Source organism: Danio rerio, chromosome 23 (genome assembly GCF_052040795.2).
Source record: "Danio rerio strain M-AB ecotype USA chromosome 23, GRCz13ab, whole genome shotgun sequence".
Lineage (NCBI taxonomy): Eukaryota > Metazoa > Chordata > Actinopteri > Cypriniformes > Danionidae > Danio > Danio rerio.
In genome coordinates, this window is record NC_141043.1 from 27,260,899 (window position 1) to 27,287,442 (window position 26,544).

Below are 26,544 nucleotides of genomic sequence, written 5' to 3' on the forward strand. Positions count from 1 at the left end.
ATATTTTTCTGGAATAACAAATCATAAGACTCAATTGAGCACAAAAGTATTTGTAATACACGTTTTTTTTAAATGCTACCAATCAGCATGGAGGGGGAGGCGTGTGATATACTAAAATGCAAAGAGTGAAGGCAAAATGTAAATAGTTGGATGGCAGTGTAGATAATGAAAGCTGTGAAAGGTTGACTGCAACACACATCAATCTAAAAATCTTTTTTTTTTTAAAGTCCATTTTTTTAAAGAGAGCATTTAATAAGATAAATGAGCCTCTTGCAATATGTTCATGTAAAATAAATGCAGTGTTTATTTAGAGAATTGTTTCAGCTTCTACATCTTCAGAAAACAATAATGACCAAAGCGGAAAGTGACTAAACTCTATACCAACAGAATCATTACAAATAAATAAAGCCTGATAGCTGGGTTAAAACTGAAACTTGTAGGACACGGTTATGTGGAACTCATCTTACCTAATACAGTTTACAATAGTGTGATGCACAGAAGACATATATAGGGTGACGACAGTATGTTAAAAGTTTTGACGATCAGCATAAATTACATTTGTTCATTTAAGTACATTTATCTGATCCTGTTTTATATAATTAGCACTATACAATAGAATTTCAATATGCTGTACACACATTTCTTTTGATTTGGGATATTATATTTCATCTTGCTCATATTTTCTAAATATGAATGTGTTTTATTACAGCATGTTAAATGATAATAACCATCCCTCTGATGACAAATATTACACTTTGTGACAGATTCAATTCCATGTGGATCTATTATGGATTCAGACCTGAATCTCCTCACTGCTGTTGGCTTTCAGAGTGCATTTTTTCAGCCCCATCCTCGCTCTCCACCTCTGCCCCGTCCATCTGAGACTCTGGTTGGGCTTCCTCGCTCTCCTCGTCGCGTGTCCTGAACAGAAGCTCTCCTCCCTGGATGACCTGCTCGGTGGTTTGCCATGTGGCGTCTCCGGTGTACTGCTGGTAGAAGTCTGAGTCTGCCTGAAACATGACCAGGGCCTGAGCGGTGTGAATGCGCACGTGCTGAGCCAGAGAACTGGCATCCAGAAACTTCTCTCCACACGAGTCACATGCATACAGAATCTGTGTGTTGGGATCTGCAGGAATAGAGTAACAAGGTGTTTCAGGGACAATATGATATGATAATTACTCTCAATCCTCTCATTAATCTTAAATATAGTTTTATTCATAATATTCCTTCAGCTTAGTCCCTTGATTAATCAGGGGTCGCCACAGCAGAATTAACCGCCAAATTATCCAGCATTTCTTTCACACTGCGGATACCCCTCCAGCTGCAACCCTGCAGTACTGGGAAACATCCATTCACACTCATTCACACACATACACTACATACAATTTTGTTTACTCAATTCACCTCAATCGCATGTCTTTGGACTGTGGGGGAAACCGGAGCACCCGGAGCAAACCCACGCTGACACGGGGAGAACATGCAAACTCCACACAGAAATGCCTCGAAATGGGACTTGAACCAGCGACCTTCTTGCTGTGAAGTGACAGTGCTAACCACTGAGCCACCGTGCCACCCTAGTTTATAGATTACAATTCTACATAGGAGTTTGGGAATTCCACATTTCAGAATTCTCGGTTTGTTTCAGATATCTCAGAGCATATTTTGGAATTCTATTTTAGATTTTGAAGTTCAGAATTTTGAAGTCAAACTTTTATTTTGCAATTCTGAGTTTATTAATTTAGAATCATTTAAAATCCGCGGTTCATATTTTAGAATTCTGTTTGTTAAATTCTGAGTTTATATTTGAAAATTCTGTCCCCATTTTAAAATTCAGAGTTTATGTTTGTATTTTGTCTTAATTCTTCTGTGTTCTGAGTTTATAATGTATAATAATATCAAGTTTACATTTTACAATTCTTAGTTTAGAATTTAGCATTTTTCGTTTATATTTTAGAAATCGGCATCACAGCGGCGAAATGGGTAGCACTATCGTCTCACAGCAAGAAGGTCGCTGGTTCGAGCCTCAGCTTGGTTAGTTGGCAATTCTGTGTGGAGTTTGCATATTCTTCCTGTGTTGGCTTGGGTTTCCTCCAAGTGCTCCAGTTTGCCCCACAAGTCCAAAAACATGGCCTATAGGTGAATTGGGTAAGCTAAATTGTCCATAGTGCATGTGTGTGAATGAGAGTGTATGAATGTTTCCCAGTGATGGATTGCAGCTGGAAGGGCATCCACTGCGTAAAACATATGCTGGATAAGTTGGTGGTTTATTCCGCTGTGGCGACCCCAGATTCATAAAGAGACTAAGCCGAAAAAAATGAATGAATGAATTATAAAGTAGATATACAGCATATATAGACACACACTTATATATACTATTTACATACTTATAAAAAACATATTTTAGTAACTATAAACAATTACAATAATAATCACATTTATGTCCTCATGAAATAATACGACTATATTTTAAAATAAAAAATTAAAACTAAACAAATATACAAGTTATTGTAGTAGTTACTTTAAAAAAATAGTGTTTAGTACATTCTTTTGTTTACATTTTTATAATTTTCAAACCCCACTTTATCAAAACCTACATACTTATTGTATTTAAAGCATTATAAGAATTTATTTGATTTTAAAAATTATTACTATTATTGTGTATAAATTATGTACTGTTCACCTGCTTCTTGTACTTTCTCCACAGCTTTGGTGATCTCTGCTTTTAGTGCCTCGGTTTCATCTGCAGATACAGAAGCTGCGACCGGTACCACTACAGAAGTCAAGTAAAACAAATATCATCTGCATCTCTTACAAACTCTTTTACAGCCATAATATATTCCTTTAGGAGCCACTATTCTATAAATCACTGTGCAATAAACCATTTTATCTCAGCATTTCTTTCGCCTTCGCTTACCTGTGAGCTGTGCTACAGTAGTAGCAGCCAGAGCCTCTGTGGCCAAAGTCACAATATCATCTGTAGTAACTGTGACGATGTTGACTTCATTACTGTCGAGCTCAGAGTCCGGGTTCGAGTCTGCCAGCAGCTTGTCCTCCCCGTCGTCATCCTCTGCCACAACAAGTCTCTTCATGCCCGCCTTCCCCTGGTGCACCGTCTTCACATGCGAACGCAGATTGTCCACACGGTTGAATCCTCGACCACATTTATCACACAGGAAAGGCTTCTCTCCTGTAAAATGCAAGTCATTAGTAGGCCTGCTGTGATTTTAAAATATCAGTCTGATGATGTATACATACATATAAATAATCAAAGTAGATTATTGCAATTCCTTTAATAGACACAAGAGGGAGACATAAACAATAAGCAGGTTTCCATTATCTTTCAAATAACACAAATTTCATACAAATTAGTTCATACAAAAAAAGCATTGACAAAGCCACAAAACAGACAATTAGTTGTCAAATCCTGAAAACAGACAATAAAAGGGGTAGTTCACCCAAAAATAAGAATTCCGTCAAATTTCTCATCATGTCAATTCAAACCTCAGAGATCATCAGTGTTCATCTTTGGAGCACAAGTTAAGATATTTTAGATAAAATAAAACAAAACAAAAAATTTTTTTCAACAACTTCTCCTCAGTGCTAGTAAAGGGCACACTTTCATGAGTTTTGTGTATTGATGTATACCCGGATGACTGTATGTTCTAAGGAATGTTTTTTGTATGTTTGTGGATAGGGTTGCATCAGCTGTTCGCAAGTTCTTTCTTAAACTGCAACGTAAAGTTTACACTAGGGGCTTTGTAACTACTAGCTAGTTCGTAACTAAATTTGTTCTCATATCGGTTGCACCACATGATATTAAGACAAATAGTAGTTAGTAGGTCGTAAGATCTACGTAAAGTCATGCGTAAGCAAGAAGCATTTAAATCGTTAAACTGCTTTAAAATTCTGCAACTAATGCATCTATATATAACTGTCCTATGAAAATGAAATTACAAATTACGTTTTTATAGCACATAAAATTACAGTCAGTCACTAATAACAGAAGACGCACACAACTGCATCACGAGCTGCGAAACACACAAAGTTATCAAAAAAAATTTTTATATCCTATATTTGAAAATGAAAAGAGCAGGAATTAGCAATTTCTGAGTAATGGATACATTCTCGTTTTAATTACAATAACACAAAACACTCCTTGATAGAAAATTAAACTCCTTTCACAAACGGAAACAAATGCGAGATTTGGGAGGAAATTAGGGCTGCGAGTAGAGGAAGACCATTCTTCATTATGATCGGGGGCTCCTCAATGTAAACTAATCTCGCCGGCATCTCTTTTCTACAGTTATACATGGGGGAGGCTGTCGTAATATTTAGTTGAAACCTAGCGTTATGTTTAAACGAAGTTCTGTGGTGCGACACAAAAATATTTAGTAATGTGTAAGTTGTAACTTTGTGTCCCTTTAAGTTATAACTAGGTTACGATTTAACTTACTCACTGCGGGTGCAACTGGCGCCTGGACCTTTTTGGGATCATTGTTGTGTATGGAGGATGAGGGAGCTCTGATTTCACCTAAAATATCTTATATATCTATTTGTGTTTTGAAGATGAACAAATGTCTCAGGGTTTTGGAATGGCATGAGAATGAGTAATTATTGACAGAATTTAAATTTTTGGGTAGACTAACCCACTAATAATCTAAATAATAAAATAATCACATTTATTGTCAGGCAAATTACATAATCGTGACAGCCATTAGAGGAGAGAAAAGGTTAAGAGACATTAAATCAATAAAAATGTCACATCTTACCTGTGTGGATGATGATATGCTTTGACAGATCGCCCACGTTGACAAATGCTTTATTGCAGGTTTGGCATTTGTGTGGTCGGATGTTGTCATGGTGACGGATGTGATTTGCTAGCTGGCTGGACTGGACAAACCTACGAGTTGTGATTGAAACATTTTAATATTTGGTGCCACTGTGAATCTGTGTAAAATCATTGATGCGGTGTCTGAATTACCTTTTGCCGCAGCGATCACACACATATGGCTTCTCTCCGGTGTGCTGGCGAACATGAGCGATGAGTGAACTGGCCTGTGTGAAGCCTTTTCCACAAATCAGACACAGACAGGGCTTTTCACCTAAAACAGTGTAACAAAGAGACTAATTGAAAAAGGTATATGACGGTGTAAATATCACATAAACTTTTATCGCAAGAAACGGCAACACAATTCTGAAATAAGCGACTTTAACAGGTGTAAAAGCGTACTACATATCTGAGCATTGCTTATACTGTACATACTATTATCGGTTTAGAGTGAACAGAATTTCAATAGGCAACTCTTTACAGTCACTTTTCATTGTAAATGTTAGTTAATCCATTAACGTCCATCAACTGTAAGAGATTCATTTTTCTACAGACATTATAATGTTAATGTCATTTTAACAAATACAACTAAACTTTAGCCTCTTTCAAACATACAGACCTTTCAGAAAAATTACCAGCAACTTTTCGGTGTGAACAGGCCCTTTTTGAAAATACCGGTAAGTTCCTTCCAGCAATTTTCAGGAAACTAAAAATTGCCCAAAAATGTATCAATTTCTTTGCATAAATTGTTCCTGACAATGTGTGTCAGTTTTGGTTGTTGTTATAATAGTAACCTATGCACAAAAGGTCAACCATGCAGTTATGATGCCAATTAAAGGATTAAATTAATAAATGCTCTGCAAGTAGTTTTCATTGTCAGTTGTGTTTCATTACCTATGTTGACAAATGGAACTTTATAGTTAATTGTTGAACAAAATGCCTTTAAAAAATCTAAAAATTCATTCATTTATTAATTTTCTTTATTTAATTAGCTTAGTTCCTTTATTAATCTGGGGTCGCCAATTTATCCAGCATATGTTTTACGCAGCAGATGCCTTTTCAGCTGCAACCCAGCACTGAGAAAAAACTTTTAACTTATAAAAATATATTATATATGCTTGTTGATTGAGAATTCAAGCATTTTGTTCAGTGAAAAACACTACGGCTATTCTTCTTAAAGGGTGATCAAAAATTTCATACAATAAATAATTATTAATTGTATTTTGAAGTGCCCAAGATAATGTAATGTATTTAATGTAATGTAATGTGTATTTATATAGTGCATTTATTGTGTAATAACAACAGATAACAATATCGGGCATTTATTTATATGATAAATGTTCATTATCATAATATATTGTATTTCTGAATATCTCCAAATGTTTGAAATTAAGTTTTTAAGTGTAATATGGACATATATACCCGTGTGGATGCGAACATGTCTCTGCAGGGCCCCGGGGTCGGCGAAGGCTCTCTGGCAGTGCATACAGATGAACGGCTTCTCACCACTGTGCACACGCAGGTGTCTCTTTAAGTTTCCTGTGAACAGATGATGGACACACATTAAAATTCCTCCATGAATGCACGTATGGGTGCAAAAAGAAACATGCCTCTGGATCTGTGATGTGTGAATCTCACCTGAGGTGGTGAACTGTTTCCCACACTCCTTACACTTCAGTGGCCCATCTGCAATGTGGATCTTTAGATGTGCTTTCAGGTTACCCACCTAAACAGTATTATAAAAAAAAAAAATTAATTAAAAATATATATATATTACTGCGCTCATTCTGCCTCATAAAAAAAAGTAAAAAAAATAAAATTATATATATATATATATATATATATATATATATATATATATATATATATATATATATATATATATATATATATATATATTGTGTTATAATGCTAAAGAGTATCTGCATATAATATAATATAATATAATATAATATAATATAATATAATATAATATAATATAATATAATATAATATAATATAATATATAGTTACCACTACATTTATTCTTTCATGGCGGAGCACCACACCAAAATTCATTCCCACCACCGCTACATTACAGCTTCTCATTCAAAACCTTCAGTTGTTATTGTTATTTCATAACAGGTTATACTCGCACCAAAACGTATTAAAATGTAAGTGAATCATAACAGAGCAAACTGTTCTGTAATCGGAGTAGTGCTGTGCGACTGAAAGTGCTGCGCAATGCGTAAGGCCAGCAAACACAACGTAGCTTTTAGTTGTAATGAATACATTTTCCATAATTAAACTTTATTATAGATAAAGGTCTATAGTTCTGCATAAATTAATTTATCTTGCTAGAGACATACTAGTCAGTAGTTACATAAACGCACTGAATCGCACTTCAGCAGCGTTTATTTGAGAGTGCACAAGAAAATCTGCGCTTGAGCAGTGTATATTTGAGAGCGTGCAAGAAGTTTTGTGCATGAACAGAAGAAATCGGCATGCAAGCAAAGAGATTTGCTTGCTGGTATTATATATATATATATATATATATATACACATATATACACACACACACACACACACATACATATATATATACATATACACATACATACATACATACATACATACATATATACATATATACACACACACACACACACACACATACATATATATATATATATATATATATATATATATATATATATATATATATATATATATATATATATATATATATATATATATATATATATATATATATATATATATATATGTGCTCATGACATTTGTCATTGAAATAATGCCATAGTTAGTTGGAAGATCTGTATAAAAGGCCTGCCATCCCAGTTGGAAAAAAAATCCTAGAGGAAACACTCTAGTATATAATATAATATAATATAATATAATATAATATAATATAATATAATATAATATAATATAATATAATATAATATAATATAATATAAAATAATATAATATAATATCATTCATTCATTCATTCATTCATTTTCTTGTCGGCTTAGTCCCTTTATTAATCCGGGGTCGCCACAGCGAATTGAACCGCCAACTTATCCAGCAAGTTTTTACACAGCGGATGGCCTTCCGGCTGCAACCCATCTCTGGGAAACATCCACACACACTTCACACACACACTCATACACTACGGACAATTTAGCCTACCCAATTAACCTGTACCGCATGTCTTTAGACTGTGGGGGAAACCGGAGCACCCGGAGGAAACCCACGCAAAGGCAGGGAGAACATAAAAACTCCACACAAAAACGACAACTGAGCCGAGGTTCAAACCAGAGACCCAGCGACCTTCTTGCTGTGAGGTGACAGCACTACCTACTGCGCCACTGCCTCGCCATAATATAATATAATATAATAAAATATAATGTAATATAATATAATATAATATAATGTTGCAATTTATTTAAAATTACATTACTGAACTATTATGTAAATAAACTATAAAGCTTACAAAGGTTGCATTCATTAGATAAAAAAATACAGTATTATTATGTAACATTATAACAATTTAAAATAGCTCTTTTATATACAGTACACTACATTTATGCTCTAACGGCATAGCAAAATTTTCAACATCACTACTCCAGTCTTCAGTTTCACATGAAATGACGTCAGAAGTTGCATCATCACTGTTAAAAACAGACATGCTGTGTGGAAAACATGATACGTTTTTTTGAATGTACAGAAAGTTCTATACAACAGAATTTACTGAAGACAAAAAGTAAAATTATACAGTCAATTTCAATCAAATTAATGGTTTCTTACAAAATTGAATATAAAAAATACAAATAATATTATTTATTTTTTATTTTTTTTCATTTAAAAAAAAAAACAATGACTAAAATTGTTGTAAGATTTTTGTATAATATGATCATTATGACATCATTATACCTCTCTGAAGGCTTTTAATACAACATTTATAAAGTCAACAAGGTTTACGTTTATCGTTAGTTTAAACCGATTTCTAACCTGGTTGAATTTCTTGTCACAGTGTTGACATTTGTGCCCTTTGTCTGTGTCATGGGTCTCTAGGTGCCTCATCTTTGCGGTGGGGTCAGAAAAGGCCCGGTCGCAGTGATCGCATTGGTAGGGTTTTTCTCCACTGTGCACCAGCTGATGGCGCTTCAGGTTTCCAGAAGTGGTGAAGAGTTTTCCACAGTCCTCACAGCTGTATCTTGCTTCATCTGTGTGCCGCTTTCTGTGCAGGTTCAGCAGACTGATCTGTCTGTAACTCTTTCCACATGTGGAGCAACAGTACGGCTTTACAGGACTGCAGGAACAGAAATGATTATTATTATTGCGTAGGAACTTGTGTGAGAAGAAACTGCACATTGCTGTAAATATGGTTTTATGTATCCACCTTTTTCCCATGCCCCATGATATTTTCAATGAATTATAGGAGCAGCTATAAACAATCAGTAAAGTGTTTTAAAACTGGCTAGAGTCACATGTTATTATTTTCCTCACAACTAGGGTTGTAACGGTATGAATTTTTTACGGTATGATAATCGTCTAAAACAATACCACGGTTTGACGGTTTCGCGGTATACGGTATTAAATAGTAATAAAGGTCGTTTAAGATTAGACAAAAATAAACTTAAACTGTCCTTTCTTATAAGCAGGATAAATGGGAGACCAAAAGTGCAATACCAAGTTTATGGCTGTAAACATGTATTTAAAGCGTTGTTTTTTTCAGTCTAGGTTGTGATGAAGAAATGTAAGCATGTTGAGATTTTCAGGACTTAATCTTGACTGCTGAGGTGAGAGAATGTGTCCACTTGTACAATGAACAAATAAAAAAATAATAAATAATGTGTCAAAGTCCAAATAAACATGGTGCAAATCCTCAGTAAAAAATAGATATAAATATTTACTATACTATAAATAGTTACATAATGAAACTAGATTCAATATGGAACATCCTTAGGTTTTATGTGCCAGCATGGATATGGTTGTCTGTGGATATGGATTTGGATGTGGTTGTATGCAATGCAGACAAACAGCTGCACCTTCATTTGTGTCTTTTGAAAACAGCAAGAGCAGCAGTTCGTCTTTGCTGTGTCACTGTTTTGTCATGTTTCTGTGCTGCTGTGCATGCAAAAGTACTTAGTATGAGAATTATTTCATGCAAAACTTTTTTTTTTTTTGCGTTTTATTTAGCCGCGCAGAAATGTATGCCTATCTCTCATTCCGTGTTGTTCAAAAAGCTCAGTGTTGGTCCACAAACAAAAGTGAAACCTATGCTTATTGGTTGTGATATAGCGAGTTTGAACCAATCTGGGCATGGAGGAGGGACAATGCATCAATGTATCATGTCTGGTTAGCCGGAGACACAGTGACGAGCGTTTCTTTGTCAAATCAGCTCAGAAAGCTGAGATTCTCTTCTTTATGCCAATCTTTGAATTGTATGAATCGGATCAGCGGATCAAAAGTTATTAAACATTTAAGAGCAATACTTATTTTTAGCCGCGGGCGGCTGTCTCTGTCTTTAAGGGTTAAAACCGTTGATATGCAATTGTTCATGGTATGATAATCGTGCACGTTCAAATTGTGGTAAACCGTCATACCGGTATATTGTTACAACCCTACTCACAACTCATCTATTAAGTATAATTAAACGAAAACTTATTAGACTTAAATAACTTTCAGCATACCACAAATAACCCCCAAAAATATAATGTAATGGTGAGAAAATGAAGAAAAAAATCATCTGGAGGACAATAATCAAAACATGATGAACTAAAAAGAGCTTTGGCCACAGATGTGCAAGTGATGTAAACATAATGTTAAAAAAAAACAATACTTTACATTGTTTTCATGATGGATAAAAATCAAAACACAAAACATACACTTCGTTTTCACAAATGATATGGATTACTTGTCGCACAACCTTGAAGGAAAGTTTCTCAAACAGGAAATTACAACCTATAGAATGAAAGCCATAGCATCATGGGGAAAAAGGTAGATAATGAAAGATCTAGTGCTGACCTGTGTGTTTTCTCGTGAGCTTTGCAGGCCGCTGGGTCTGAGAAGGCTTTGTTACAGTCTCTGCAGGTGAATGGTTTCTCTCCAGTGTGAATGCGCATGTGACGCTTAAAGTTGCCTGTGTGTGTAAACTTCTTGCCACAGTCCTGCAAGAAACAGAATACCATTATTAAAATATGTTAAAATACTAGTAAATCTTACAGGACAAATATACAGGTATGGTAAAAAAAATTGAAGAGACCATTTGAAAATTACTGTAACAAGTTTACAAATTTTATTTAAGTTTTAGTAGAGCATACTTTTTGTTTTATTCTGTAAACCACTGATAGCATTTCTTACAAATTAAAAATACAAAATAAATTTGGAGTAAAATAATAAAAAATGCCATGTTTTCAGACAAGTTTATATCCATTTCAGACGACACAATACCAGTGTTTCAACTTCATAATTTTTTTTAAATATGTTCTTGGTGGAATAAACTTGATTCTTAATTACAAACATTTACAAATCTAAGTGCCTAACTCTAAATACCTTACTAAAGAATAAAGCAAATATTAGCCTTTGCTAAAACAGATCAATCAAATACATCCAGAGAAGCTGGAATCTTTTAACGTGGCCTCTGAATTCTTTTCATAGATGTACAATTAAAAAGCATATTTCATCATTTCAAAATCTAATAATACACACATTATTTTTAATATATTAATTTTATTTTGGGGATTTTCCCATTTTTAAAATGTTTTTAAAAAGAAGTATTATCTCCACTAAGGCCGTGTTTGCTCAATTAAAAATATATAATAAAACATTGTTACATTTTTTAATATGTATATAAAATGTACATTATTCCTGTGATTCAAATCTGAATTTTCAGCATAATTACTGCAGTCTTTATCGTCACAAAATTCTACAGAAAAAAAGAGATTTTTTTGTAAAGATTTTTTTTAAACAGATTAACATGTTTTTGACTTAAGTATACATTTACAATCACTTTTGTTCTGTAAACCACACTTTCACACGGCTTATTGTTTATAAAATTGTTTTTTCATGAAAATATTTTTTTAATACTTTTAAAATATTAAATATAAATATAAACATTAATATAAATATATATATATATATATATATATATATATATATATATATATATATATATATATATATATATATATATATATATATATATATATATATATATATATATATATAAAATCTACAGCAACAAAAATGTAATGATATTGAAAAAAATAATTTGCCTACCAAGAAATGTACTTCTGAGATCAGTTTGTTGCCAAGCAACACACATTTGCAGCAACACAGTAAAAATTGGCGTAATGAGGTCACAGGTGTGTTTGTAGAGTAATTTACAACAGCTTTGAACATGAATCAAAATCAGGGTCTGGAACTATCTGTTTTATAATAAGGATAACAAAATAACAGAATCCCGTACCTCACATTTGTGTGTAATGGACCCATATGATCTGGACTCTGTGCGCTCGGCCCCAATCGCAAATTTCCTATCCTCTGAATCCATCATTTCTCCATCTTCTGTCTCCATCTCTTCTTCTCCGTCTGTCTGATCGTCCTCCAGGTCTTCTTCTCCTCCATCATCTTCATTCTCTTCTTCTACCATACTCTCAACTTTAGACACACTTTCTTCACCATCATTGACTATTAGCAAAACACATGAACAGTTAAGAGACTTAAGGTGAGAAACTGCAGGTAAAAAACTGTTGTTGTTTTTTTAGATATTGGCCTTTTTGGATTTAATAAAGTATTTTATTTTTATTATTCTAATGTTAAAGGGCCATGAACCCCCCTGTCTCAGCAGGGTGTTTCCACACCTCTAGTTTGATAAAAGTCAGGAAAGTGGTTGAGCCCAGCTTTGTTCAGGTGGGAGTGTCGAGTGGCAAAAGAGGGAAGGGTTTACATAAAAAGAAACAGAAGTAAAACAAACGCAGATGCAGATGAAGTACAGCGATTCACTTCAGATTCACTTCATCAGCAAAGCCTCGTGTCTCTGTGTGTGTGTGTGTGTCTGCCTGCGTGTCTACGCTATGTATGTGCATGTGTGTCTTGCTATGTGTCTTCGAAGTCTTCGAAGCCATGTCATGCATATTAATGAAGTTGCTCCTCATTCACAATAGAGCAAGCTGATTGGTTCGAACCAAGCCTTTCTACTGAATTAATGATGATAGCTCAAAGACGTCACGTTGTACTCGCTGGTACAGACAGCCAGTCTACACGCTGGAATTTACACAATGATCTAATCACCGTGACGTTGCTTCAAAATTTCTTTTCAAACTAGAAGAACGAATTTGCTCGACCAATTTTCACTTTTTTGTAAAATATATGTCCTAATGGTGTTTTTAGCAACGTGGGACACGTATATGACTGTCAATACCTGTTTTGGTATTTCATGACCCTTTAAGAAAACATCAAAAGTGCACTTTTAAAGGTTCAGGACACCCTGGAGAACTTTTTTTTATATATTAACAGATGTGTGTGTGTTGAGCATTAGTTAAGACAATGTTAGCACCTGTCAGCTTTAATTGTGGGGAAAACTGGATAATTTTGAGCTTTTGTCAGCTCATTTCAGCTTCCGGGTTTAAAATTATTTTTGGGGAGGGATCAAAATCGGCGACGTAGCGCAGAACTGCAAGTGCAATGATGACGCGTCGGTTTCTTATTATTATTCATAGCGGAGTTTTCATATCCTATGAGAAGAGCCGGCTGCTTAATTATTCATGAGAGCACATGCTTTCCGAAGGCAGACCTGCCAGTTTCAAGCAAGCTGTGAGACACAGACCAACGGCACGTAGCCGTTCATGAAGGCTCGTATGTGTTTGCTTCCGTGATCCACGGGGTTAGTTGCATGTTTTTTCCCCGCGATCCTGTCAGGGCTGATCATACAGCAAAGCTGTGTGTGTGCTGCAAGCATTTTTGTCGGGAGAGTAGTGCGAGAATTGAAGAATGGCGGATGTTGACTTTTATCAGGAGTTCGTTCACATTCAGACACATCGCCGTGCTGCTGTGTTTGCCTAAATCCTCTATATTACCAGCAGGGCTAATGGTTAAAATAGGCACGTCAGGAGACCTGCTGCGCTGAGTCTGCATTCAAGATCTATAATTTAGACACGGGGATCGAGGGAGAAACATCATTTATAGTGTTTACATAAACACACTTATCTTTATAATGATATAAATTGTGGTTATGTGTATATGAAATTACGAATAACAAATGTTGCAGGGCATTAAATTACTATTTATTTCTTTGCATTTTAACATTGTAAACTATAAACTCATGCGTCGCCTCACGGTTTGTGTCTCAGTTTGTGAGCTAACTGTCAACAACAGATATTCGCTCCCCTTCGCCCCTGCTGGCCACGCCCACTCCTGCCCGATGCTCGCGGAGCTCCACGCCCATTAATCATGCATCTTTTGAAAAAATTCTGAAGTAGACTTTAACCGAAAGTGGGGGGTGTCATGGCCCTTTAAGTGTTACGTTTTTCACACTTTATCTGTGGATTGTACATTTAAATTAGAATTGTATATGAATTATAATATAAACTAATTTTAAAGGTTGTTTTCTCAAAATGAGTTTTTTCTCTTTAAGTGAGCCATAAATGTCCACTACAGTAGCTCTCATATAAACCAAACTTCAGTTTTATTTTTATATATTCTGAAAGTTTTACAGAAGGATATGTTTAGAAATACCCTGCCTGATTATATACATTATATACATTTAATTAATATATATATTTTTTAAATAAAACCTTAAACCTTAAAATTGTGAGTTAAATATCAAGTTTTATCAATTGTTTTACAAGACAGAATTTACCTTCTGCGGCCGTGTGAACAGTTGCATATTTTGACTTGCTTCTCCTTGTGCTGACAACAGACCGTTTAGCCACCATTCTCTGAGACAGTTCTGTAAAAGCAGTAAAGTGTCACGAAAAGTATTGAGAAATTACTCAACATCATCAAGAAAGCACTTAGAGAACAGAATTAGCACTAACTAGGAGTGTAGTCTGCATCATTAGGGTCATCTTGGAATTGTGGGAGCTCTTTTGTGGCTCTTTCTGCCTCACTTTCACTCTTGGAATCTTTCTGTCTCGTTTTCAATGGTCCACTAATTTTGCTGACAGCTCTCAGAGTCTTTGTGCTTTGCTTCTCAGCCACGTTACTCACAGCCTCGTGGGTTTCTTCTGTTTTTGACTGTGATTGAGCTTCTTTTTCTTCAGGACCTGCTTTTTGAGTCACTGAATGACTGTCCGGCTCCTCTGGTTTCTTCACAGATTTTGTTTGTTCCTCCAAAGGCTCGGTTACTACTACGCACATGAACACAAATGAGAAATAAAATTGTGTACATCTTAAACAATGGCTTTTGAGAGTCCAGACTTACCAGGCTTGGGTGCAGACGAGACGGTCAAAGACTGAAAAGCTGAACAAGCATTGACAATTTCTTGCATTTGAAGGAAAGTAGCAACAGCAAGAACGTCCTCTATGTTCTGAGCATTCAGAGTTAGCTTTGCGGTGTACATAAACTCGAGAACCTGCTCAAGACCTGATGAAAAGATTCAAACCATTAGACAACAACAGAAAACAATAACCAATTGAAGATGTATAGAAACCATAACATTTCATTCAACAAAATTAACCAGAAAACATCAGTTTAGAGGGATAATAAATTCACCCAAAACTCAATGTGTTTGTTGCCTTATTACAAACATATACAGTAAATTTCACAATATTCATGTGCTATTCTTGGTGGCACTGAATAAGTTAATAACCTGTATATCTTACATTTTGCATTCTGACAAGCTGTAAAGGTATGAGAGTCCATGGTCATGTATGGCTGCCTGCTTCACATAACTGCTTACTCTTTCTAAAAAACACCCATTATCAAAATAAGAGTCCCGGATACAGAGTAAGTTTAACACAAGATTAGATAAACTTAAAAAGAAGTGGGGAAAATGATCATTAGTGTAATCTCACAAGAAATATTGTGACAAAACATTGTGGGTCACATATTAATGATCCCATGAGGATCAGAGTCAGTGTTTTGTTCTGATTGGTCTGGTTTTCCCCAGGATTTTACACTCACAGGATTTAAACCAGAACATGCTAACGCCATTTCCACGTACTGAACTCTTATTACTTAGACATGCCTATGTATATCCAGATTTTCATTATGTAGCACAATATATGCTGAGAAATGTTTCAGTATTTGTATTGTCCATAAAATAAAAGTAAATAGGCACATATTTCGTTTTTTTTTTGTTCTACTAAAAAAAGAAGTTATTAATTATTATTAAATGATGACAGAACTTTGAGTTTTGGGTGATATATCCCATTAATACAGCATCTCTATTGGAATGCAGGCCTACCTGCAGCATTGCTGATATCAAGATGAACAACATCCTTCTGGTCAAGAAAGAGAGTGCGGAAGTAAGAGCTACAGGCTGCAAGCACAGCTTTGTGGGCCTTGAAGTCTACGCCGTCCACCACAAAGGTGCAGTCACAAAGAAGACCCAGCTGACGCTGTTCATTCAGCTGCCCAAGTACTTTCCCACTATGCCATGGAAAATCCATAACTGACTGTGTATGGCACTTTGGGCAGTATTATCTAATCATAAAAAGAAAATGAGGAGGGAAATTAATTTCACTAATGTTGAGGCTCACAAAAAAAAATCACAGTTTGGGAAGTTATTTTTAAATTTTATGATTACAGAATCCAGTCATTTCTAGGTTAATTTCCACATGAATACCTACATTTAGTACCTGCATAATATTATTATTCTAAAACTAAATTTACAGTTGTGTCTGCTATAGACCCATTGACACAGATAATACCGTTGCTATTATTCTAAAGCAGAGACATGGCTTTTCTGTCTGTTTTGGAATGCAATTTATTATAATTTATTATAATTTTTTAAAAATAATTTATTATTATAGGAAGCCAAGGGAGTAGATTTGCTTTTGACATTGGTGGGGACATACATCCCAAGAGCCCATGCATTGAACAGCACAAACTCTGTTACGCACTTTTAAAAACATGATTAAAGTACGCAATAATATAAAATAAACACTTAATAATACAAATAACAATCCCATCCCATGCTGCAAAAGTCAATTTACATGATTTTATTGCAGTCGGGCTTTAAAGAGGTATGAATGTAGAAAAATTTAGAGAGGTGTGTAAGGTAATTTAACAGTTTTATCCTGATTATTATTTTTCATAATCATGGAGGCCAAAATCAAAACTGAATTTTAATTAATTGCACTGCTTTGCTTAGTAGTATTAAGATGAACTAGTAGGAAACTTGACTTGGTGCATGTGTAAGAGTTGACTGGGCATGGGACGATAACCATTTTCAAGGAATACCGCGGCGCGGTTTGGAAAAGTCTTTTAAACAAAAGGTTTTAAAACCGTCAAAATTTTCTGTTATACCGTTCCTAAGGTGTAACATTTTTAATTAAAATTTTAGTTTTTTAGGACAACAGTATCTCCAGCAGAAAAAAAAATCAAAAGATGCCGTTTTAAATTTTAAAGAAATCTGTGTTTTTGAAACTAATGAAGACAGCAGAAGTAAATGATTCATTTGAATTATTTAGCTTGAAGTGTTTACTGTTCAAAAATATTTTAAATGTGGCTTAAAATAAAATATAGTGTTCAAAGGGGGGAAAAGTTTTTGGTTTCACCCAGACATTTAAAAAGAGCATATTTTAGAGAAGTAATCACAACCGTGATACCGTACAAACGTGATATTTTTGTCCAAGGTTATCATACCGTCAGAATCTTATACCGGCCCATGCCTAAGTGACAGAGCATTTCTTTATTTTGAGGTCGATTAAATTATTTGTAGGGACATTTCAGTAATAGGTGGATATTGATGGGGACACGTCCCCTCTGTCCATGCTACTTCTACGCCCTTGTGAGAAGCACAATATAAATAAACTTTCATTAAAACGAATTTAAACAAATCGGGGGTCAGGCGTTGGTTAAACATCTGTAATTGGCTCTTACCTTAACATATGGTTATTGGCAAAATTCACTTACAAATGTCTGACCAATAATCTGAATAATGGCACAAATGTAAAAAACATACCACTACATAAGAAATAAGTGTGTACACACACACAATTATTTCATTTATTTATATATATATATATATATATATATATATATATATATATATATATATATATATATAATTTTATATATATATAAAATTTTGATGATTATATATTTGCATTTATAACGGTAAAGCTAACAGCGGTTAACAGTAAACCTGATTCTGTGTATGTGTTTGTTTATGTGGCATATATTTCTGTCAAAACAAAAGATTTCTAAGACCTCATCACGACACAAAAGTATCCATCTTATGTGCATTACTCTAAAATAGACATTGATCATCCAGCACACATCATGTCTCACTTCAATAAACAAACATCATTATGTAGCAGTTCGTGTGTTTTAATGTGCGACATAGATAGGTTTATATCGAAATCGCACGGGACTTTTTGGCCTGCAGTAATGCAATATATCGTTATCAGTCCGAGACTCGTCGAGCACAATGATGACTGATTAACAGTAAAGCAAGTAAATTTGTCGAGTGATTAGACAGAAACTGCGCAATTCCACAACACGATCATGATTGACGATGTTGCGGATTGATTATGAGCCCTCACTCTCGGTTTGTCTCAGCTCCGGGATTAATTCAGCGTGCCTGGCCCTACTGGATCAAGATGGCGTCGACAGAGGCGGGCTGTAATCCTGCCTTTTCTTTGCTTATTTTAGCCGTGCCTCCCTTTAGAGACTTATCAGAAGAATAGCCCTAAAACTATCCGTAGACAGGGTTGTGTTTGGAGTTATTTACCTTATACAATGAACAAGTTTGTAGCTTTCCCCGAGTTCAGCTCGTCCGTCCAATCGAGTGTTTCGGTGATCGATCTCAGCGCTCAGTCTTGTCTCGCCGCCATCTTCTGCTCTCTGATCGATTGATAGTGGCCGAGCGAATGGCTGGGAGTGAAGCACAACTGCGCATGCGCGGTAGATTCTGTTTTGGCCACATGACGGCGAGCTTTAGCTATTATTAAACACAGTGATCTAATCATAAGACCAGAGGGAGGGAATGTCCATAGATTTAATTGTCTTATGAATTGGGAAATTTTGTGCATTTTAAAAACCACCACGAGTGTGTTGTTTAATAATTCATAACCTGTTCTTCATTTTTTGATCAATTGAAGAGATATTTTCTCCCCTTTCACTTGATTTTATAATATTTTTTTCATTATTCATGTTAGTTGTGAGTTTATGTTTGAAACACACCAAAAAGATGTTTTATTGTCAGAGTTTTCATTTTATTGCCTAATCTACTTTTAAATCTCACATTCACATTTAAATATTATCTATAATGTGTCTTCTTAACCTTGTGTTATCGTTTGCATTTCCTCAGTAATTGTACACATTAATATACACTTTGTACCAGTGTAATTTACCAGGCTCCATTTTAAATGTCTTTCCAGTTTAATTAAGTATATATTTTTATATAGCCCATCATTATTATTATCGAACAAAATTGAAAATAAATAAGCTGCTTTAATATGTTCAACAGGTGGTGATTTGTATGCATTTGTATCTGGTACACACTGATAGCGACAGGTTGATGGATGACATTAAGCACAAAAATAGTAGATGATAAGACTGAAAAATAACAGCAGTCTCTATTTATAGAAGAAGTGCTCAGAGACACATCGAGTACCTGTCATTTGCTCATGGATGAAAGTGGACATGAACCAAAAGACGGACTCACATTGACTCAGACTTAAATCATTTGCTCAAAATAATCATCAAATGTGTTTTTATTTTCTGAATTAGTGTTTCAATCACTCAACACAACACGATTATAAAATGTAGCTTTTGATAAAAATAACACATTCAGTGAATCTGTCTTGTACCATCTGGGAATGAGTTGCATATTTATTTAGACAAACAATGAGCTCCAAAAGTCTGAAACATACTACTACTAAATGTTTTTCCCCATTACATCATTATCATAAATTTAAGTGATATTAAAGTAGACAATCCTGGCGGAATTTGGGATGCATAATCTTCACATGTTTGTATAAAACCTGATGATCATGTTCTCCATCAGGATTTGAAGTGATCTAGATTAGGGCTGCACGGTATTGGAAAGATTTGACATTGCAATATTTTGTTGCCTGCAATATATACTGCGATATGAATACAATTTCACCAGATGACTTAAATAGCTCTTTTTGAAAAGTTATTCATTTAGATTTATTTGGGATGGTTTTGTAAGGGAGTGAAATATAAATATATATTTTATGTCATTTATTTTTTAGATATAACAAACAAACTACAGTCATAGATAAACACAATAGAGCAAATATTAAAGTGAAATGAACAGTGCTTTATGGTTTTTTGGAGAGAGTCTAACTGTATTCGGTTACAGAAATTAAACAATTAAATTTAAAAAAAAAGGAAAAAAAAGGTTTGAAAGACCCACCCCCCACTGAAAAAGTTCAGAATACATACTTCTTTATTCAAAATGTTCTCATAACATTTTTATAAAACTTTAATAACTTGAAGTTTAAATGCACATTTCTAAATAAACACTTTGTGGTAAAATAGTATGGTAGGCACTTTGACAAAATTGTAGGTAATTTCTTTGTTGCATCTAAAAGTATGGGTATGATCACCATCCAACAAGGTAATGGAGCAAAGATTAGTGTGTAAATTGTCACTAAAATGCTGTATTTGAACATACAATTTAATTAAAATTGAGGAGAATAACTGCAAAAAGCTCCCTTTTCATAAAAAAGAACCACCCCTTTTAATAGGCTGGCTACGGGCCTGAATGAGTGAGCAAATCAAGGCAAAAAACAGTGCAACTCTATTCTGTTATAAATGAGATTTTTACTGTAATAAGTTCATTATAAAATGTAAAAAATGAGACTGTATTCGTTTATATAAAGCAATGTTTACTAGTTAAATATTATTGAATAAATGAGGAAATTGCAACTACAACTAACATAGACTTCATCATATAAACTATTTAATAAAATTAATCTTTATTAAATTATCTTTATTATTATTCTTAATGTGCTATCAAAATGCTTTAAACTCTCTTAAAACACATGCAAATAATAAACTTTTAATTCTATTGTGGTACAATTCTGCAGTGATTCTACAAATCTCATGTGTTGTGACCTGTGGTTTCTGACCAACTATAATCCCAGCCCAACATTGCATATTTTGCTGTGTGACTTTTGCGGGTGCTATCGATGCTGTAATAATATATTGCACAGCGTTAATCCAGATCATCTTAAGCTTCAATAGAAGAGAAATATCTGAGGATCTTTTTGAAGCCACACATTTGAAAGTTTTAATCGGTGCTAAATTTGAAAATGAAAGTTTTTCTGTTAAACACAAGATATTTTGAAGAATATTGAAGAAAATGTTATTGACATCCATATACATATAGGAGCAAAAATACCATGGAAGTCAATCGTTGCTCTTTTTCATCATTGCACATTTTATTTTTTGTTCAACGGAACTTAATTGGGTTCGGAACAAGTGGAAAATGAGTAAATAATGGCAGGATTTACATGTTTGGGTGAACTAAATTTAATTTAAAGTACTAAAGTACTATATCTACTGTATAGCCATATATATTCTGATATCTTTCAATGTTTCAGTTATATTTTGGATTAAATGTACTTCCAGAATTTTGGAGCCCACTTTGTCCTGTAAGCTGATATGTCATTAGCAGAGAGCTGACGTTAGCAGTGCATTCATCTTAAAGGTTTTGAATACATGTGACAGGATTAAATTCCATCCAAGTCTAATGAGCAGAAATGAGAGAAGGTCATGGAGGAATGACAAAGCAGGGCTAAGTAGCTATATTTTCAAGGTCATTTATCACAGTGAAACAGACACAGCAGGAGGGCACAGGTCTAGATTTTGATCTCTGTGCGGAACGTCTGTGCATGCTCCAGTTTAGCTGTGTTTCTCTGTGCTTTTATAGTCAGAGTCCCATCGGCCCCTAAACTGGACTTCACTGAAGTGGGGTCCACATCTTCTGGTAGCTGGCATTTATGGGTGAAAGTGTTCATCACTGTCCCATCGCTAGCAAGCTGTTGAAAGAAATGCACACACATTGTTTTTGGTATTTAAACAATTATATAAAACAATTCACAGTTATGTTGTGCAGATGTTTGTGTTTACCTTTTCAGCATGAACTTCAATCTGATTGTTTGAGGTGGTGACGATCACATCCTCAGGCGAGAAGTCTTGCACGTCCACTGTGAACTGGTATGTGTCTCCAAGAGTCTTGATGTTTCCAACAGTGCCTGTTCTGTCTGATGAAAAACATAAAATCTAATGTAAGAACTGATTGATTATTACATGGCTCCTACTAATCTGATCGGCCAATCGCAGCATTCAGTAGTTTTATTTTTCCTTAAAATGATGGTTTATGAAAAAAAAAAAGTAAATTCTGTCATCATTTACGCACACTTGTTTCAAACCAGTTCAAGTTTTGTTGTTCTGTTGAACACAAAAGATGTTTTGAAAACTTTTGGAAACAAGTAACCATTGACTTCATAGTATTTATTTATTCACAATGGAAGTAAACAGCCGCTTTTCCACTATCACACTGAACCGGTCTTTATGCTGAACCATTCCATTCCGTGCCAAACAAGGCTAAACAGGACAGATACGGTTTCATTTTCCACTGTTGTGATGCAACAAGAACATTACACGTTTGTAAGTGTGACATCACGCGAAGCGGCTTCCGGGTCCAAGCGCTATTTCAAACTGTATGGAGACACACATTAAATGGTAATGATAAACATTTACAAAACGATGTAATACTTTCGAAAATCACGATCGCAATATATATATATATATACCAAATACACTTAGCTGATGATTGATTATAAGCATGATTGGCATTAAACCCTGGTCTCCCTCCTGTTTGCAGGGCGAGAGGGGAGCTTTGAGATCAGGTAGATCTCGACAGCTCCCCCTTGATAAGAGCTGATGACTAAAATGATTGCTATGAAGAGATATGCTGCTGGATGAGAGTTTGACTGCAGTGCTAAATTTAGATTGATCAATTCACTTGTTGTGCATGTTTTTGGAATGTGGGAGAAAACCGGAGAACCCAGGGAAAACCCACGCGAGCACGGGAAGAACATGCAAACTATGCTCAGAGACGACAGCTGGCCTGTTAAAGGACTAGAACCGGTGACATTCTTGCTGTGAGGCAACAGTGCTAACCACTGGGCCACCATGCCGCCCTATGAAGGGAAAGTTGGAGAAGTAGGGATGGAAGGGTGGATTCTTCAAGTCAAAGATGACTGTAGTGAGAAACCGTGGCTCTTCATAGTGGGTTAGGAATCGCCTGATTGGTGGATCATAGATAGCTAATGCAGAACCAGCCGTGGTCAATCATAATCACGTGATCGAAATTAGTTTATAAATAAACTTCACAAAGTGAAACATTTTTTTTATAATTTATTAAAATGTTGGTATTTGTGATGCAGCAAGTCCAGAGACTGTTGTGTACTCTATGATTTTATATAAAATTCATTTTAATGTGTGATAGGACTAAAAAGTAACCACAAGCAAATATTTTCTCAATTTCAATGAGTAGTTGCTTGGACCTGAAAACAGTATTCTATACGTCACTGATACATCACAACTTAACAAGCGGATACAAAACGCATCAGTAATTGCCTTTGTAACGCATGTATCAGCTCCCTTTGTTCTTTTAAATTTAAATAAAAGCTAAAACATGTTTTTTTTATGTTCATGTGTAAAAGCGAAAGCAACAGCGTGACTAAACACTGTTATGCCACTCTCTCGTATAGGGATGCTAAATATAGCTAATAGCAGTCACAGCACCCGTATTTATTTAGAGGTCATGTTGTGCAGCTTTGGGCAATTTTTATTTGGAGGGAAAATTACCAAAATGTAACGTGATGATTGAAAATGATTGGAGGGGAAATAAATAATTTATGTCAAATCTCTGTACATAACAGAAAAATAAACTATGACAATGCAACAATAATATTTTATCTGTATTAGTTGCATGGCAAAAATATAATGTTGGACAGGCATTGTCAAAAGTGAGCAGGTGCTTTCACTAATAATAGTAACTGGTTTTCTTCAAAAAAAAATCTCCTTTTGTGTTAACAAGAAAACAAAACTCAAACTAAAGCAAGTGTTTGCACTGTAAAAATCATGGTCATATTCATAGCTGTTCAGCATAGAGATGCAATGTGTACAATATGAATTATAGAAATTGTGAATTTTACAAATATTTTTCCATACAGATTTTACAACGCAGATTTTGGTCAAGCAGATTTGCAATGTTGACCAATAGAAAGTTGCTTTGAGACTCTTATGAAAGTGACCTTGGTTGTAAACTGTAAACAATATATTTCAATAGAACAATAGAACTCATTTCTAAAAACTGACTTATTTAATTTTTGCCATGATGACAGTAAATAATATTTCACTAGATATTTTTCAAGACACTTCTATACAGCTTAGAGTGACATTTAAAGGCTTAACTGGGTTAATTAGGTAGGCAGGTTAGGGTAACTAGGCAAGTTATTGTATAATAATGGTTTGTTCTGTAGACTGAGCCAAATACGGACAAATTCAATTTAATCCAATGATTGGGTTTGTCTACATATGAAAGAGTGATTTCCCAATATTTCCTATAGCTGCCTATTTATAGCAAAAGTTAAGCATTAACCTTTTCTGTCATTGTATAAGTGTGACAAAAGTCACCAAATCTCATGCAGTTTTGATAAAGTAAAAAATAAATACACATTAAATTGTGTTAAACAATAATTATATCAATGAGTCATGCACACTGTATACTCTGTTGTGTTACACAAGCACTTCTATATCAAAAACTCCTGTGCATTAATATCCTTCTCTAATGAAGTGTGAAAATGTGCCTTGGTGAATCTCAATATCACGCTTGGCAACAGACCGTGCTCTCGCTGTTAGGTCATTCCCCAACAATGAAGTCACAGCATTGGCTCTGGCCCAAAACATTCCCAGAGTTACCCTCTCTCTGCCCCCCAGGTACCCTTGTACAGCACATCTGACTATTCAGTTTTTTACTTATACCAGAATGCAACTGTGATTATTAAATACATCTCATGTACTTATTTTAAAAATAAAGGTTTGCTATTGGCATACACACACACACACACACACACACACACACACACACACACACACACACACACACACACACACACACACACACACACACACACACACAATAATTAAAACAAGGCTGAACTTATTTAGAAAAATAATGAATTAAATAATGTTATATTAGATAATATTACTTCAATTTAAATTTATATATATTCTAATTATTAAATATTGAATTGATTAAATTATTATAATTTAAATTTATCTTTTATCTCTTCTATGTGAAGATATTTTAGTTATTTAATAATTAATTTAATAAATTATTTCAATTTAAATGAACTCTTCTATGTGAATATATTTTAATTATTTAATATTTAATTTATTAAATTACTTCAATTTAAAATAACTCTTCTATGTGAATATATTTTTAATTATTTAATATTTTTAATATTTAATATGCAATTTCATACATAATTATTTAATAAAAATATTTAATATTTTAATTATTTATTTATCTATTTGTATTTTCCTAATATGATCTGTCAAAAATCAGTCAGAATCATTAAAAAGGGTTATTATTGTCAATGTTGACCTTTAACATCCTTGGAATGAATGTTAAAGGTTACACAATAAAAATATTTATGAATATTAAGAATACAAATATTATTAATAATATATTAAGAACCCAAACTTTTGAAGCTTTATTTTTATGAATGACAGTATAAAGTGATAACAATATTTATACTATTACAAATACATGTATTTTCAGGCCTCATGCAGCTGACATATTATACAACCCCTAGCGGGCAGAAAACTAAATAGAATATGAAAACAAACAGCAATAAATCACATTCAAAAACAAGTTATACAGATCCATAAAGATCTGCATATAGCTTTCCACTCACTTGGAAATCCCAAAGCATCCTTCGGACACATGAAAGATCCAAAGTCGTCAGCGAAGAGTCCTCGGCTCTTCTCCATGTATGGGTTTGCAGAGGTAGAGGATGAAGATGAGGAGGATGACGTCTGATGGTAACTACGCTCCGATCGATAGGCAGAAGAATTGCTCGCGCTCATTAGTGTTGAGATGCTTTCTCAAATCGATATCCAGTCAGAACTTCAAATTGAACCAGTGATCAAGTTCTTATTCAAAACACCATGAATCCACTCAGCAGCTTTCTCAGTGTTTATATGAGCTGGGTCTGCCTGCTTGTGAGCATTGTCTGGCTGGCTGGCTTTTATATGGTGGCTCTAGCTCGAGAGTTTTTACTTCTATGTGTGTGTGTGTGTGTTAATTGTAGGATGGCAGTGTGCTATAATTATCGTGGGCTCTGTGGTTGGAAAAGTTTTGTGTGATGAGGGCTCGAGGTTGAGAAAGGGGTTCTGACAAAGACTCAAAGATAGGAAAGAGAGAGAGAGAGATACTGAGAGAAAGAGAGGGAGTTGAGTCAACAGCTGGCATTCCAGACACTCGCTCCCTGAAATAGCCCTTCCC

At 34.6% G+C, this 26,544-nt stretch overlaps 2 protein-coding genes across 6 annotated transcripts; both read right to left on the reverse strand.

Annotated features, from left to right (window-relative positions):
- Window positions 1-280: 280 nt before the first annotated feature.
- zbtb17 (zinc finger and BTB domain containing 17) lies at window positions 281-18,833 on the reverse strand. Of its 5 annotated transcripts, none has more exons than XM_087307173.1 (15): window positions 18,718-18,833; window positions 16,225-16,463; window positions 15,240-15,401; window positions 14,854-15,162; window positions 14,676-14,765; window positions 12,285-12,505; window positions 10,841-10,983; window positions 8,822-9,122; window positions 6,467-6,554; window positions 6,251-6,367; window positions 4,982-5,102; window positions 4,770-4,900; window positions 2,915-3,187; window positions 2,681-2,770; window positions 281-1,126 (listed from the first exon to the last, which is right to left on the reverse strand). In XM_087307173.1, exons 2-15 carry the CDS (start codon window positions 16,427-16,429, stop codon window positions 810-812), a joined length of 2,568 nt encoding a protein of 855 aa, XP_087163299.1. In that variant the 5' UTR covers window positions 16,430-16,463; window positions 18,718-18,833; the 3' UTR covers window positions 281-809. The 5 variants fall into 5 exon arrangements, with proteins under 5 accessions (XP_087163299.1, XP_087163298.1, XP_087163302.1 ...); XM_087307172.1 differs by having other exon boundaries at window positions 14,854-15,165; XM_087307176.1 differs by having other exon boundaries at window positions 8,822-9,321; window positions 10,446-10,983; window positions 14,854-15,165.
- A 2,553-nt stretch (window positions 18,834-21,386) lies between these two features.
- On the reverse strand, window positions 21,387-26,263 carry hspb7 (heat shock protein family B (small) member 7). Its single transcript, NM_001006040.1, is given in 3 exon segments — window positions 21,387-22,000; window positions 22,092-22,225; window positions 25,955-26,263. Coding segments are annotated over 3 exon segments (486 nt in total). The 5' UTR covers window positions 26,127-26,263; the 3' UTR covers window positions 21,387-21,820.
- Window positions 26,264-26,544: the final 281 nt, after the last annotated feature.